This window comes from Elgaria multicarinata, chromosome 8 (genome assembly GCF_023053635.1).
Source record: "Elgaria multicarinata webbii isolate HBS135686 ecotype San Diego chromosome 8, rElgMul1.1.pri, whole genome shotgun sequence".
Classification (NCBI taxonomy): Eukaryota; Metazoa; Chordata; class Lepidosauria; order Squamata; family Anguidae; genus Elgaria; species Elgaria multicarinata.
The window spans coordinates 80585197-80600715 of NC_086178.1; the positions used below are offsets into that span (position 1 = coordinate 80585197).

Sequence of the window (15519 nt, forward strand, 5' to 3'; positions counted from 1 at the left end):
TTAAACCTAGGTTTGCTCTCCTGACCCTAGAATCTGGGAAACAGCTCAATTTGTTGGGCATCATTTTCACCAAGACAGCTGTGCCATAGACGCAGCAAAATCCTATAAACACAGTAATATGTGGGGGGAAATTCTACTATGTTAGTTTTTCTCTTGTGTCATCCTAGCGCCAAAATAATAGTCCAAATGTAGTGACTACAAACTGGCCCAGTTCAGACATAATATAATTCTGCCTATTAAGACAAGATGCACATAAACGTTGTGCTTGTACGCTCTATTTTAGCATCTCACCACCTTTCTTCACAAGCCGTGACAGAAGACCTCTTAGTTTAATTAAATATAGTTTCCTGTTACATCCAAAGTGGGAAACTGTGGTTACCAGGATCAGAACAAACCAGGATCTGAAACAATGGTTTCAAGTTTGATAATGTCTAATAGTCTGTATTACTTTAATTTTAAAATACTTTAATATTTTCAAATGTATTTCAATATAGATGTACCTGATTCTTCTTTATGTAAGCGGTTGTATAAAATCTGGAGAGAAAAGTCTCTGGACACAGAACCTATTGCCTCGTCTTGAAAGATATGCAAAGTTTCCAAAGGTAACTCCATAAGGAATTTGTCCACCAGTAGTATTATGCATTCTCCTATATCTTCAGGACCAGCTGAAAAATGAGGCAGATCAGTAAATCATAGGGAAAATAGTAACAATAATATCTATTCCTACATGGGAAACATTTTTTCTTCTGTTCAAATAAACTGACCTTGTTCTCATCCTTAATTAAAATACAGAGGTAAATGGAGTCTCTCTCTTTTTTCTCTGGCAACATCTTTGGGAAGGCTCTGGGGATGTATGGATCATGCAGGTTACAAGACTCTTGGGTTGGAGAGAGCCATTGTCAACCATAAGCCAACATTTCTTTACCCACTCTAACACAGAGGCTGCATTTAGAAGTAACTCCAAATGGTTCTTTGGCCTTAGCTAGACCTAAGGTTCATCCCGGGGACATCCTTGCCTGCTCCCGGGATATCCTGTGTGGCCTTAGCTAGACCTAAGGCTTATCCCAGGGTCATCCCTGTTCATGTAAATGACACACAGGATATCCCGGGAGCAGGCAGGGACGACCCGGGGATAAACCTTAGGTCTAGCTCAGGCCAATGTCATTTTACATGAACAGGAATGAACCCGGGACGACCCCGGGATAAACCTTAGGTCTAGCTAAGGCCTTTGTTTGCCTTTACATCTAGCTATAAAGAGGTGCCTAATAATTAGGGGTGTGCACGGACCCCCCCGCTCCGCTTCTCTTCCAGATCCGCGATTTGCGGATCGGCCCGCTCCGCCCCGCCCCCGCTCCGCCTATGTCTGCTCCGCTCCGCTCGGAGCTCCGGATCCGGATTGGAGCTCCGTTTCCCCCCCCACCCATAGGCTTGCATTAAGCTAAAAAAGTATATAACTTTTTTTCTGTGAAAGTTAGAAACCTCAAGTTTGGCACCATGACACCTCATGGGGGTATACACAAGCACGCCAAGACTCAAGGCAATCCCATCATCCCCTGATTTTTTGGGAATTTATGAAAATCGGGCACCCCATTCACACCCCTTTCCATAGCTCCGTCAATTTGCAAGTTAAAAATCTCAAACTCGCCATCATGATAGCTTGTCCAGGGATACATACGCACGCCAAGACTCAAGGCAGTCCCATCATCCCCTGATTTTGGGGGAATTTATGAAAATCGGGCACCCCATTCACATCCCTTTCCATAGCTACATCAATTTGCAAGTTAAAAATCTCAAACTCGCCATCATGATAGCTTGTCCAGGGATACAAACGCATGCCAAGACTCAAGGCAGTCCCATCATCCCCTGATTTTTGGCGGGGCTTAAACCTGCAGACATCTCAATGGGGCCATTTCAAAGGAAATCCCAACATGCCATGAATTGGGGAGTAAATGGATTTGGAACTTCCAAAAGTCTAACTTGAGCACAGGAAGGACTTCTCCCCTGAGTCAAAGCCAGACACACACAACATCCATGCGAGGCGGGCAGGGGAGGAGGGAGGGAAGGCAGGCAGGCAGCAGACATTTCTGGGGGCATAAGGAAGTGAGCCAAGGATAAGCCAGTAATGCATATAAAATGGAATAAATAAATAAACAAAGGAGGGGTGGAATTAAAAGCAGCAGTGTTGCTGAATAAACAAGAATAACTTTTTAAAAAAAGGCTATATCTGTCTTTTACTAGTAATAGGGGGACGTGCCCGGGGGAGGGGGAAGCAGCTGCCAATTTGACTGGTCCTAGTGACCAGTCTTTTAAGAAGCAATGCTGTCAGTTCAGCTCATGAAAGACATTGCTCCACCACTAAGAGAAGTAAACCGCTCACTTCAACTCATGATAGGCATTGCTCCACCGGGTTACTCTCTTTGGAGGGCTGTGATAGCTCCCCAAGTACAGGAGAGAGTGGGGGCACGTCCACATGGCATGCCCTAGGGGAGCTCATCCCCTTGCACCACATCTTTTCAGTTGTTCCCCAAAGTTAGGGTGGGTAGCAGTGCTCTCTTATTATTGGCTTAGTATATGATTTCAGGTTGTGTTTGTGCATTTGGTGGGGCTACTGTTTTAAAAAACACTGGGAAAAGTCTGTTCAGACTAAGAAAGAGAAGTTTCCCAGAATCCCAAGTTACCCGTTTTGCCTATCCCCTCCTCCAACTTTGGGATCATGTGATCATGACCGGGAGTTGACTCTGCCCCTCAGCCCTTCAAAAAAGGTGTTTCCCGCCGGGTTTTTTTTAAATTCTAGCGTGCGACCCGCACCACGCAGAAAGCTGAGAGTAGTCTCAAAATGACCCCCATCCACGACTCTCTGAGCACAAGAATTTTCAGAATGATAGCTTCAAAAACAACACAGTTATCCCCCTTTCTTTTCTGCAATGCAATTCTATGGGCGAAATGTTTCAAGATGGCGATCGGACCGGACCGCGGAAACCGGAGCGCTCCGAAAATGGGCACTTCTCTTCGCCTTGTTTCTAGGGGTCCGCGGTCCGCTTCTACTCCGCCTCTGGGCAAGGCGGAGCAGGCCAATTCGCTCCTGCTTCTGCGCTTCTAATCGGAGCGGAGCACATGCCTACTAATAATATACTCCAAAACAATCCATGGAGGAGTATTAAAAGTTAACAAATGAGCTTTACGATATAAACTAAGACCTAGAAAATTAAATCCTCCCTCTTTGACTGACAACTTCATCCTCTTCAGTGAAAAATTAGAAGACTCCCACCTCCAAATACATTTCCAAAATGCTGTGTAAAGTTTTTGAAAATTTGGTGTGCTTGCTCAATATCTAATTGATAGCTGATCCAATTACTCACACAAAAAAGACTCCATAAAGGCAGTTGGTTAACACTGCTCAGCTTGCTCACAGATCCCAATGATTCGAAAATTACAATGATGAGATTGACTTTCTATCTCATTAACCTGAGTCTTCAAGATAAGATTAGAGACAACACAGTTTCATAAGGCCCAGATTTATCTTCCAGCTGTGAAACGCTAGTTTCCAAAACATCGAGCCGCACTGTTATACAGTCAACCGACCCTTGTAGCATATCCATAGAGGCTTTGATTATCTTTAAATCTCCAGCCGTAACTCTACGTAATGTCGTAACACCTTCCTCAGATTCTTCAGGCAAAGCCATCACTGCTCCAGCAGTACACTGGGGGGAAAGTTGGCACTACTTTCCCCTTCACAGCCTTCTCCATCGCCATCAGGCCGAACAAAGAAAACAAAACAACCACACTTACTTGGCAAAGGAAGAGAGAATGATTTCCAAAAATGAGAGCTAGAAATTACCATGCTAAGGAGGCAGAGGATGATGAAGCATGCGACTGACTATGCTGCCATCTTAACTAGACGTCATGGCAAATGATGGTTTGCTGCAAATAAGGAATGAAATCTTCTCTTCAATTCTCTTCCTTTCGCACACAGAGGAAGTGAAGTGGGGGAGGACTTCATGAGCCTGAGGCTGCTCATGGTCATAGTGACAAACCATGAACTGTCATCATGTCTGAATGCAGCCACAGATGGTACCAAAACAATCAGTCCCTGAAAGTACATAACTATACAGTGCAGATAACTTAGGGCATGTCTAGAAGAGGGCTTATCCCGGGGATTGCCCCGGAATCATCCCTGTGTGTCCACATGACGCACAGGGGATCCTGGGAGCAGGGAGGGATGATCTCTCCTTTTCCTGGGATATTGCCCTACACTTTTGTCCCGGTTTTTCCTGTGGTCCCTGGATGATCTCAAAACTGCGGGATGTGTGGGACGCCATACCGGTTTTGTCCCAGATCCTCACGAGGAACCAGGCATGGAGCTCCTGAGGCGTTTGGTGCCCATCGGGGGTGGGGTGGGGTGAGCAGGAGGTGTTTGTTTGTTTGTTTTAAAAAAACTTTTCAATTAAAACAAAAAACAAAATGGAGAGCGCGACGTCCTCTTCCTCCTGGGACGTCGTGCGCTGTGTGTTGACTGAGGGGGAGGATCTCGCGATCAGCATATCGCGAGATCCTCCCCCTCCACCCCCCTGGCCTAGACATGCCCTTATACAAACCTGAAAATACAATTAATTTGAAATCTGTAATTTTGTAAAAAAAACAAAACAAAACCCCACACTATTTCACAAGTAGGTAATTTTGTTTAATAATCTCTCACTACAAATATCCTTGGAAGCTTAATACCTTGAGCTGCAATATTTTTCTCCTTAGTTTTAGCTTTCCCTGCCTCATTTCCTTTGTTTTTTCCAGAGTCATCTGCTTTACTTTTTCCTGGACTACCTTTCCTGGCTTTCCCTGAGTCACCTGTTTTAGTTTTTCCTGAGTCACCTTTGTTTTTTCCTGAGCCAGTTGGGGAGACTGCTGGACTTTGGTGCCTAATGAGACAAAAAAAAAAAAAAGATCATAAAAATATAACGCAGGAGAGAATTTCTAAAGAACACTAACGGAATGAAATACTTCATGCTATCTGTAGTAGCAAAAGCAGTATCTTCTTGGCTTTGTCATGCACTGATAAAATCGCCTCCTCATAGCTTTCCTTAAGCTAACACAGGTTTGCACTATCTTCACAGTTTTGATGGCCCCATTGACCTATGTGTTTTGTTATTAAAGGGCTGTTTTCGGTTCCACACATAGGCAGTGAGTGCTACAGAGTGATTCTGCCAATGAACAAGCATAAGAAGTTATTTGCTTTCTCCTGTCTTCCCCCCTATGAGCCCAGCACTATTGGATCAGTGGTCACAAGTAGAGTTATCGATGGCACAGGAAAGGTATGTTACTCTGAAAGGGCCAATGCCCAAAACAATGAGATGCCCAGGATTGTCTGATATACGTATTTTCAGAAGTAGTAGAAGGATCCTGGGCAAGGCTTTTGGAATATGTCTGTTCAGGTTTGTTCTGCACATCTATATATATATATATATATATAAAAACACCCTCCATCAGGTTATACAGTTCTTTCTTGTACAGCGTATAAAATGTGGTGTTGGAGAATTGCCTCTCAGCCTCCTGTTTGTATTTCCAGTTTGTTCATGATGACAGCATTTTCTTCTTCGTGACTTTTTTGATTAGGATCTCAGCATTGTTTCTTTGAATGACTGTACATTCTGTATAGCTAAGATTACGTGGCAAGTGATTCACTTTGCTGATGGTCTCGACTGGGCATGGTGACCGAAGCATTCTATGTATTGAAGCAGTTTTATATTGAAGCCACCAGGAAAGGGTCATGCAGCCCATCCGGCAATATTACTTCTCTTTCATAAGTGGGAGCTTTTCCCAAGAGTTGTTTTTTTAAAAAAAGGCAGCCCATTCCAAATCAAGATGGGTAGGTTTTCCTCATCAAAACATCCCTTCTTGATGGGAGCAGATTGGATCATTGTCGCACGTGCAACAGTGATCAGATTCTAAGTGGGAAGCCAAAAAGCAAAACATCAACAGGGTAGACAAAAAAGACGTTTCATTCAACAAAAATAGTTCCAAATGTTTCAGAACACATATAAGTCCTTCTTCAGGGAAATTTGGTATGATTCAATCAAATCATTCTTGCTCGATAAACGCCAGTCTCCTGTAGTATAGCATAGGAGACAGTGTTAGAACAGCAAGCATTATTTGATTGATCATACTAAATTTCCCCAAAGGACCTGTGTGTGGTCCAAAACCTGTTGGAACTACTCGTTTCTGATGAATAAAACATATTTTGGGTCTATCCCATTGTTTTTTGGCATGCCCTAAGGGTTTTCCCATTTTATTGACTTCATGCTCTATGTGGAGCTGTGTTTGACAAATCAAGAGTTCAGAAACCACAACCAGTGCAAAATGGCACAAGGACCTCTTTGGGGAGGGCTGAAGCTCAATGGGAGAACACCTGTTTTGTATGCAGAAGGTCCCAGGTCCACTAGGAAGGAATCCTGGAGGAGAACCTAGAAAGCAGCTGCCAGTCAGTGCAGACAATACTAGACTAGATGGACCAAAGATCTGACTGAGTATAAGACAGCTTCCTATGTTCTATTGTGCTGGTCTCGGACCGTAATAAAGTGATTGATTCCTATGTTCTATGACGTCTCTGAGTCTGGAATTCTTTTCCTTATGAGGTACATTTGGTTCCCCCCTCTCTCTTCTTTGCAATGGATGGCAAAGACTATTCTCTTCTCTCAAGCATTTTATGATTGAGGATGCTGCTCTTGTCCCTTAATATTTGTTAGTTTTGCCGCCTTCGGGTTTTTATTATATTGCTAAAATTGTGTTTGTCTGTATATTTTCTTTTTTATTGTTTTATTTGTATTTTAACATTTGGTGCGCTCCTTTGGTTGCTTTCTGGCCAAAAAGTGCCATAAAATGAAGCTGGGCTACTCTGGAAATTGCTTTTATCTTTAATGCTTAGGAGTGGCCTAGAAATGACATAGAACTTCTACTATGCCTTATATTTCATTGATTTTCGCTTCCAATAAATATGTTCAGCCTTTAAGATGCCACAAGATTCTGCTGCTTAAAAAAAACAGGTTTGAGATTGATTTTTCTGAACAGCTTGTACGTATTAGAAAGGGCTGGCTCTTTTTTGCCCCCTCCACCAAATTTGGGAATATTATTTAAGATTTTCAATTAGTAACATTCAACTCTAACTTTCTGAAGCACTTGCTTATATTTGGTAATAGTGCTATGTTTTATTGCACAATCACTTAGGGTGCAATCCTATGCATGTTTAGACAGAAAAAAGTCTTAGAACTCCCAGTGTTCTCTAGCCAGCTATGCTAGCTGGTGGATTCTGGAAGTTGTAGGATGTTTTTCTGTCTAAACATGCATAGGATTGCACCCTTAGACACTTATTTTCATGTTAACCTCTTATGTCTCCTATTCAAGGCAGGGCACTGTTAAGGACTTCTTGTAAAGGAAAGGAACCTCTCATGCAAGCACTGAGTCATTACTGACTCTTGGAGGGATGCCAGCTTTCGCTGACCTTTTCTTGGCAGGCCTTATAGCGGGGTGGTTTGCCGTTGCCTTCCCCGGCCGTGATTACCTTTCCCCCAGATAACTGGATACTCATTTTACCGACCTCGGGAGGATGGAAGGCTGAGTCGACCCGAGCCGGCTGCCTGAAACCAGCTTCCGCTGGGATCAAACTCAGGCCGTGGGGAGAGTTTCAGCTGCAGAAACTGCTGCTTTACCGCTCTGTGCCACACGAGGCTCATAAGGACTTCTTATAAAGGCTTATATACATACTTTAAAAAAGAAGTTGTCTCTTCACTCTGAGCACTCATGATTAAAATATAACCAAAGGGTCAGTGTGTACAACCAATTTTTCTAGTTGAATTGTGAACTGGAAGTGGTGATATACTCACATGATGACTTCTTCACAGGTGAAAGATTGTATGGACCCATCAAACCAGAATTAGTCATGGGCACTGGTCTTTTGAGAGTAAGAGTGCAATGATTTCTACAAATAAAAGTTCATTTTTAATATAATTTAGAGTATATGAAATTGAAAAAAATACCTTAGCTCAGAGAAGTCAAACTGCGACAAAACAGGTTTCAGATATTCTTCCATATCGTTCAATATAGCCTGGAATTCTGATGTACAATATTGCTCATCTTTATGTTCCACATTCTATGACAAAAAGGTCAAATTAAAAAAGCATAAACATAACAAAGAAATGTCAATATAATAGTCAAATACTAACAGAATAATCATGACAAATTAGCAACATATCTCTAGTATAACAATCACTTTTAAGCTTTGGGTATGTTATGCTTTTCAATTTTATTTTTATGCTTACATTACTTAATTTATAATCTCTAAAGACTATGTTGGCACAATAACTGCAATGGCAATACTCGGAAAATCATTCTCAAGAGCAGTAATCTTCAACCTTTTCATACTTGGAGCCTACTTACCCACTTCTTAATTGTTTACCATATATTAGCACGGAAGGAGTGTTGCTCTTGCAACCCAGCTTAGGTCAGGCTGTGAGCCAGTATTGGCTATGCTCCCGCTAACTGAAGACTGGAGAGTTCCCTAGAGACTGATCTTGCTGACACTAGTGAAACTATTCTGGACGACAGCTTATATTGTATGCACAACTGTTACAAGTCATTTAAGAGAGAAACAGTAGTTATTGAATATTACTGTACTATCTCAGTATATCACTTGTAAAACCACTAACAGGAACAAGTGCAGTACCTAAATAACTGTTTAAGCAAGAAAGCTGGTTTTCTTACTGTATCTAATTCGGCAGCTGATCCTTGCCATCGTCGGTCTCCCTGGGTTGTATCTGGTGATAGTCGTTCCAGGAGACTTTTCATGTTCTCCTCTTTGAAAAGCTTTACCTTATTCAACAAATTCAAGAATGTATCCGAATCCACAGAGGACCGCACAATTTTAGCCTTCACTGGTGATAATTAAAATACAAGCCTGTTAAATGCATTGTATGTTTTAAAAATGCATTATAACTTCATTTTTCATATCCATATCTGTGAAGCACAAGTGTTGAAAGATTCTACGTACAAGAGAAAATGACTGACTGTAGTCATTGACTGTAGGACTGACTGTAGGAAAATGACTGACTGTAGGAAATAAATTAAGTGCCAGGCAATTTTATAATTGTGTATCTAGACAGGTACTCATGAGGAATGCATGAACCATGGAATTGGAGTGCCACAATTCTAACCCCCATTGAGTGTACAGGCTAAACATCTGCACAGGGAATTCAAAGTGATCATTTTCAACACCAAACAATCTTTTCCGTTTGTACTAAACACTAATAATGGGTGCTTTTGGCTGAAGCTTCTGAATGCTATGGAAAGTACTTCTCTGTTTCATGAAAGACAAAATGTTTGCCCATTCAAAGTGAGAGCAAGAATCATTGCCTTCATTCCAAATTGGCTTTGTGATTGGCTTTGCGACAGGCTACATGGCACTATAACACCATCTTGCTTATGACACGATCCATAACTAGCTGAGAACACTCTTCAACAAGAAGATGCGGTTAAAAAATCGTGCTGAAGCCACTGCCAATGAGACAACAGATGACAAGGTGGGAGGAGGCAGGCTCTCAAGGGCATTTTTTGCCCAAATTATTCATGTGTGAACATTCAGTGCAGCCCAACAAAAGACAGCATAATCCTATTTACACTGCTTAGAAACACTTACAAGTTGGTTGAACGGGTTTTCCTTTCTGTTGTCCACTCTTTTCCTTCTGACCACCCTTTTCTTTCTGTTGTCCAGCTTTTTCCTTCTGTTGTCCACCTTTTTCCTTCTCCCTTTGTTCTTTTGGGTTGGTTGATTTTACTTTCTCAAGAACTGCACCATATAAGAGAGATCTATTGGGGGGATGACAATCAGATGTGGGTTGTTGTTGTTGTTTTAAAAAATCGCAAATAATTCCTTATTGCCTTCTGCTCTGGCATGTTTACATAACTATGTTGTCTTTGGTGTCTCCCTATACAGCGTGGCAAGTTAAATCAAATTATATAGTTGAGAATTTAACCAAGTTTAAGTCAAACAAATATGACAAGCATTACTCATGGTTAAGTGTTATGCCTGTCGCAGAGCAATGACACGTGAGACATCGACTGTAAAATCAACACATCATAAAAACGATTATATTCATACCTGTCTTCTGAATGCTGGAGAATGATTACATGAAAATTTGGTGGCAATTCATTCATGATATTAAAGTGTTGTGTAGAAATGCAAAGGTTTCCCCATGCCTATGCAAAAAATAATAATGCATTACTTTTGAGAATGTTTTAAAATGTAGTTTCAGTCACAAAGTGCTCCAACTAATTCCATCACAAAATGCCAGGGATACAGTATTTGTAATTTTTTTTCATAAAATATATTTCATTGATTATTGCTTAATAGTAATAGTATACAAGAGAAGTAATGCAAGTTGCCTTACTAGTAATTTCCATGCTAAGGAAGTTCCTAAATGGTTGAACATTTCAATATTGGGAGGAAAAATGAAATAACTGTTTAGGGGCACAATCCTGCGGGTCACTGGAGTGCATCCTAGGCCTAATCTGCACCAAACTGGCTATTGCACTATGAAAGTGGTATGAAAGCGATATATAAAAGGCAGGAGCCACACCAACCAGGATATAGCAGTATGAAAGCGGTATATGGTATGTGTCAGGGCTCCATCTGACAAGCATTTTATTGCACGCTCGTTACTGGGCACTCACGGATTTTTCGCAGGTCCCTCACATATCACCTGCCTCCTGCGCGCCTTCCGACGCTTCTGGCCTTCCTTGCGCCACAAGAAAAACCACAGAAAGTCCTAAATATTTTTAAAACCAGAAGTTGCTGCTCTCTCCTGCTGTGTGCAGGAGAAGCAGCGTGATTAGAGCGCCCAACTGAATGGGCCTCGTGCTCGTTGTTTACTTCCTGTTTGAAACAGGAAGTAACTGAGCAACAAAACCAGCAGCAGAGAAGCGACGGTAGGGAGCATGTTTTCCTACGTGTGATGGAGCTTAATATGGGCCCCAACAGTTGTCAGTGCATTTCAATACCGCTATAAAGCAGTAGTGCGCCTCCTGTCTTTTATATACCGCTTTCATACCACTTTCATAGTGCAATATCCTGCTTGGGGTAGAATAGGCCCTAGAGAGAAGGGCCTTAAGATTTTTCTGATTATGCAATGAATGCAACGACTTTGGGATGGGGACTTTTGAGTTCCCTCCCCACGCCCCGTCACAGCTGCTGCAGAAAGAACCACAGTGTCTGCATCCCAGGCTGCAAAAGTGGCCTGTGATGAACTCAGAGAGGACAAAAAAGAGGTGTTTTTGTGGGCTGGATAGGAAGGAGAAAAGAGGGCCAGGATAAACGAAATCTTATGGTCTCTCTAGCCCCAGCTCCATGCCTCTTCTAGATGGGCTTAGAGACCTGTCCAGAGCTAAAATTACAAAAAAGGAGGATGGAGAGGCGAAAATCACCTCTGTTGTTTCTCCTGTCCTGTGTGAGTAGCCCAGCAGGGCATAGGATGCTCGGAAGCTTCCAAGGTCTGAGACTTCTGTCTAGCGTGTGGCAATCTGAGAGAGTTGCAACCTTCATTAATTTATGACTAGCTCAGTTAAGCAGTGAAGCTTCTGCACAAGAATAAAGACTTGTGGGATTAATACTTCTTTTTAGAAGGACCTATTTAAATACAATGCAATCCCACGTATGTTTAGACAGAAAAAAACATGACTCATTGGGGAATGTTAGGAGTTAGAGGACTTTATTCAGACTAAACAAGCATAGGATTGCAGCCCAAGTTACCATATATGCCCTCAAACAGGTGTTGACAGCATATATGGAGGTGGAAGCAGGCTTCTATGCATCCATTCTTAGCTAGATGGGGAATTATCATTTTAACTGATCAAGTTACCTTTGAGATAGTAGCTAATCTCTGCTCCACATTTTTGAAAAGGCTGCTTGTTGTATCTCCCTTTTTTTCTAAGTGTTGCTGTAGATGCAGCATAGCTGCCAGTTGTGAACTGCTGGTGTTCAACGTAGCTTCTAACAGGATGTTTTTCATCATCATTGATGCTGAACAGCTCTGGAAGAGTTTAATATTACAGTGTAGTTTGGCAAATGTTTTTAAGCAGGCTGCTACTGAAAATCCTATCAAGCAAGTATGAAATGAAAAGTAGCACATATACTGCTATTCTTAAAAACAAATTAAAGGAAACATGCTCTGACAATAAAATATGAAGAGTGGTATTTTTTCAATTATTTAACTTCCTTCCAAGGAGCAATCTCTCCATAAATCTTGTTCGCTTTCTGGAACCTTATTTTTTATGCCTGATTAGGTAATCCCTCTATATAAAATGGTAAGGTGATGTGTGGCAATGCATGGCATAGAACTTTGTATGTAGCTATGAGAAGAACTTTGTGTTGCGAAGGAACAGGACATATAAACACAGCTGGGAGCAGGGTGTAGCAGCTGGGAAGGGGCAGCAGCACTGAAACATATCATTGCCGAAGTGCTTCGTGCAGAGGCCTCAAGCGGAGGGAGTGGGAGGGAGTGGCTGGGAAGGGGGTAGTCCAATGGACTCCTAGTTGGCCTCACTCACACACGGCTTTTCTGGGCACACATGGAAAAGCTGGAATAGTATGGTACTGAGCAATGAAATACTAGCGTGCAGATCATCTGCACAAGTCAGGCTAGTAGTTATATAATTTACTAAAGGATTACTGGTGTATATCAGGGATTGTAGTGGGAGTGAGGAAGCTTCTACAAGTGTTTGGCTGAGCTAAACAAATGTCACCACGATAGGGTTACAGGTAAGCAACCTGCTCATCTCTGGTTATCACTGGCTGAGCCGCTGTGATCTCTGAGGGAAGGGGCTGAAGAGGCTAGATAAGGGAAGGCCTAAAGGAGGAATCAAGTACCTGAAAAAGCAGCAGGCTTACAATAAGATGAGATGAAACAAACAAAAAGCATCCTTTGAAAATGAATTATCTAAAGGCCTACATTCTTGCTTCTCGGCCTTTTGTCTAAGAGCAAGACTGGTTTAAGAATTGGTTCCAGCACCTCTACAGACATGGCCCAAGAAAACATGGAAATTGATTCTTTGTCAGACGGGGAAGGAATGGGGGAAGGAGTTGACAAGGCGTCAAGGTTGTAGGAAGTCCCCCGCAGTGAGAATATTGGTGCCAGAGAGGGTGAAGCCAGCTGCAGTTTCATCAGTTGGATGATAGCCCAGCTGGACTGTCCTCTGAATCTGTGTGAATGCAGGCTCCTGACGAAGGCTACAGGCAGCATCCTTACGCAACAATTGACAACAAGCTTTTCTAGCAGGGTTTGTATAGTAGAGGAGGCTTCAGGTAAACTACCTGAGTTAAAACACCATTCGTAAGAGTTGCTACTGAACTGCCACTGGCTACTACAGATCCCTCCCTTCTCGGTCTTAAGCAGCCGACCAAGTCCTGCCCTCATGGTGGATCTTTCCATGACGTTGCCTCCCTTGCTGCAAGTCTCTTGTAGCACCTCATGACCCAGTGTTGCTCCTCCCTTTCCGCCTGACTTCTCTCCAGGGTCTCTTATTCCCACCCTTTCTCCCTCTTCATTCAATAATAGTCTGCATTCATAGTTAGTTAATACCCCTAACATTAATTTAGCTTATTATTGTTCTAAATGACTGATTAAAAAGTAGTTGTTGCCTTACCTGATAAAGAGCCAAAAACTGGGTTGCTGAAACTGGGTCAAATCGTCCAAAGCACTCCACCATTTCCAAACTAGCAGCAGCCAAGGTATCTATCAGGTTGTTATTGATTGCAACATTAATGCATTGCAGCAAAACCTCCGTTGACTGAAACAGGTATTTCTGGGTCAAGGTCTGTCTCCTCTATAAAGTAACAATCAAAAAGCTTTGCATTCAGTATTGTTTAAACTACATAAACAAATGTAGCTATAAAACGTTCGGCCGTTTATCACTTCCGAGAGAAGAGACGATTCTGATCTTGTATAACAATTTTTAGCAAAAAGTATTAAATGCTGAAAAAAATCAATTGAACACTTCTCACACGTAAGAATCCTAGAGGAAGTTTGAATATTTGAAGGGCCTGCTTTCCTCTGCCACATCTGGGGGGCACCAGATTGGGGAAGGCTGTGCACCAGGTTGAAAGAAAAAGAAAGCACATTGGGGAAGGGGATTGATGTGGCAGGCAGCAGAGGCTTCTCAGCAAGCAAAAGTAAAGTGAACTGCCAGAGTAGGGATGCTGGCAGCATCTTGTTCCAACAGGGACCATGAGGGAAGAATGTCCCACTGGCAAAATGCTTTACCTGTGGCTATTAGAAAGGCGGAGAGACCCGATTGGACTCTCCCATCTGCCACATTGACTGCATTCGCACAGCACAACAACCCGTCGTTGGTGACAAGCCACTGTAGGCTGTCATGTCATGTGAATCTGGAACAATTCCTGCAGGGTGGCTTGTGCACGGGCAACAAGCCACCCTAACAACCCATGGATTGTTCTTGGGGTGGTTGTACCCATGATAGGTTGGTGTGTCGTCCAAACTCGGCCCTGACAACCATCATGGGTTGTGGGCATCATTGAGTGAATGGCTTGGAAAGAGCAGCAGAATCTCATCTGTAAACGACTGACAGGCCCTCCAACGGTGCCCAAGTGGCACTTTTTAGCAGAACTCATCTTGTCTGCTGCCAAGTCCCTGGTTGCAGTTCCCGTCTTTTTAAAAATGTTGCCTTCATGTATTTGTGCAAAATGGGGCTTTTCACAGAGATCTACACGCCACCTCCTTTTCCTTGCCATTCACACTAACTGAAGCAAAGTTTGACAGCTGTCAAATGTAGCCACAATTACTGCAAGAGAGAGAGAAAAGGGGAGTTGTTTGTAGATCTCTGTGAAAAAGATGTTTGGGGCAAGCAGAGATTCAAAGCAGGGCACCCCAAGGGTCATTGCAATTACTTTAAAGCCCAGGGATCACCCTGCTAAGGGGGTGATCTGTACCCCTTTTCCCCAGCTGTCAAATATCAAAGGCTGCCAAATCAGCCTTGCACACAATCTTGCCTTGTCAGTTACCTTGTATGTTTGACAGCTGAAACATAAAAGGTATCAGACAGGGCGAGCTTATATATTTTGGACAGAAAATGACATTTATCTTATGTTCCTTTACTGAAATCACATTTGTTTCCTGCTATTTTTTTCTTCATACTCATATTTGTCTGTGGGTTTTCTCCCTTTTATTCTTTTTTATTATTTTATTCTTTTTTCACTGCAGCCTGTGGCATCACAGCAGACAGCTGATCCTGGCAGCCGCCATTTCCCCCCAAAATGCCTTGACATAACACCATTCCAGGGGGTGGGACAGTAATAAATAAATAAAATAAATAAAATGACACAAAAATAGTAGCTACCAGTTGTGTCTGCTATTTTTTTTTTTTTTTTTTTTGCCAAGGTCACTATCTTTGTCAATAAAACAATGTTGCCTAAAGGCATTCTGGAGGGGAAATAGGTCCTGTTCAAATTTTCAGCCTACTTCAAAA

The 15519-nt window shown here is 42.4% G+C and overlaps 1 protein-coding gene across 1 annotated transcript in view; it reads right to left on the reverse strand.

Annotated features, from left to right (window-relative positions):
• Positions 1-15519, reverse strand: part of CFAP46 (cilia and flagella associated protein 46) — a 100586-nt gene that overhangs the window by 12957 nt on the left and 72110 nt on the right. Inside the window, 8 exon segments of the mRNA XM_063132844.1 lie at positions 501-665; positions 4723-4913; positions 8025-8137; positions 8749-8918; positions 9680-9849; positions 10142-10239; positions 11898-12068; positions 13681-13860. Of these exon segments, the coding sequence (XP_062988914.1) occupies positions 501-665; positions 4723-4913; positions 8025-8137; positions 8749-8918; positions 9680-9849; positions 10142-10239; positions 11898-12068; positions 13681-13860 (1258 nt within the window).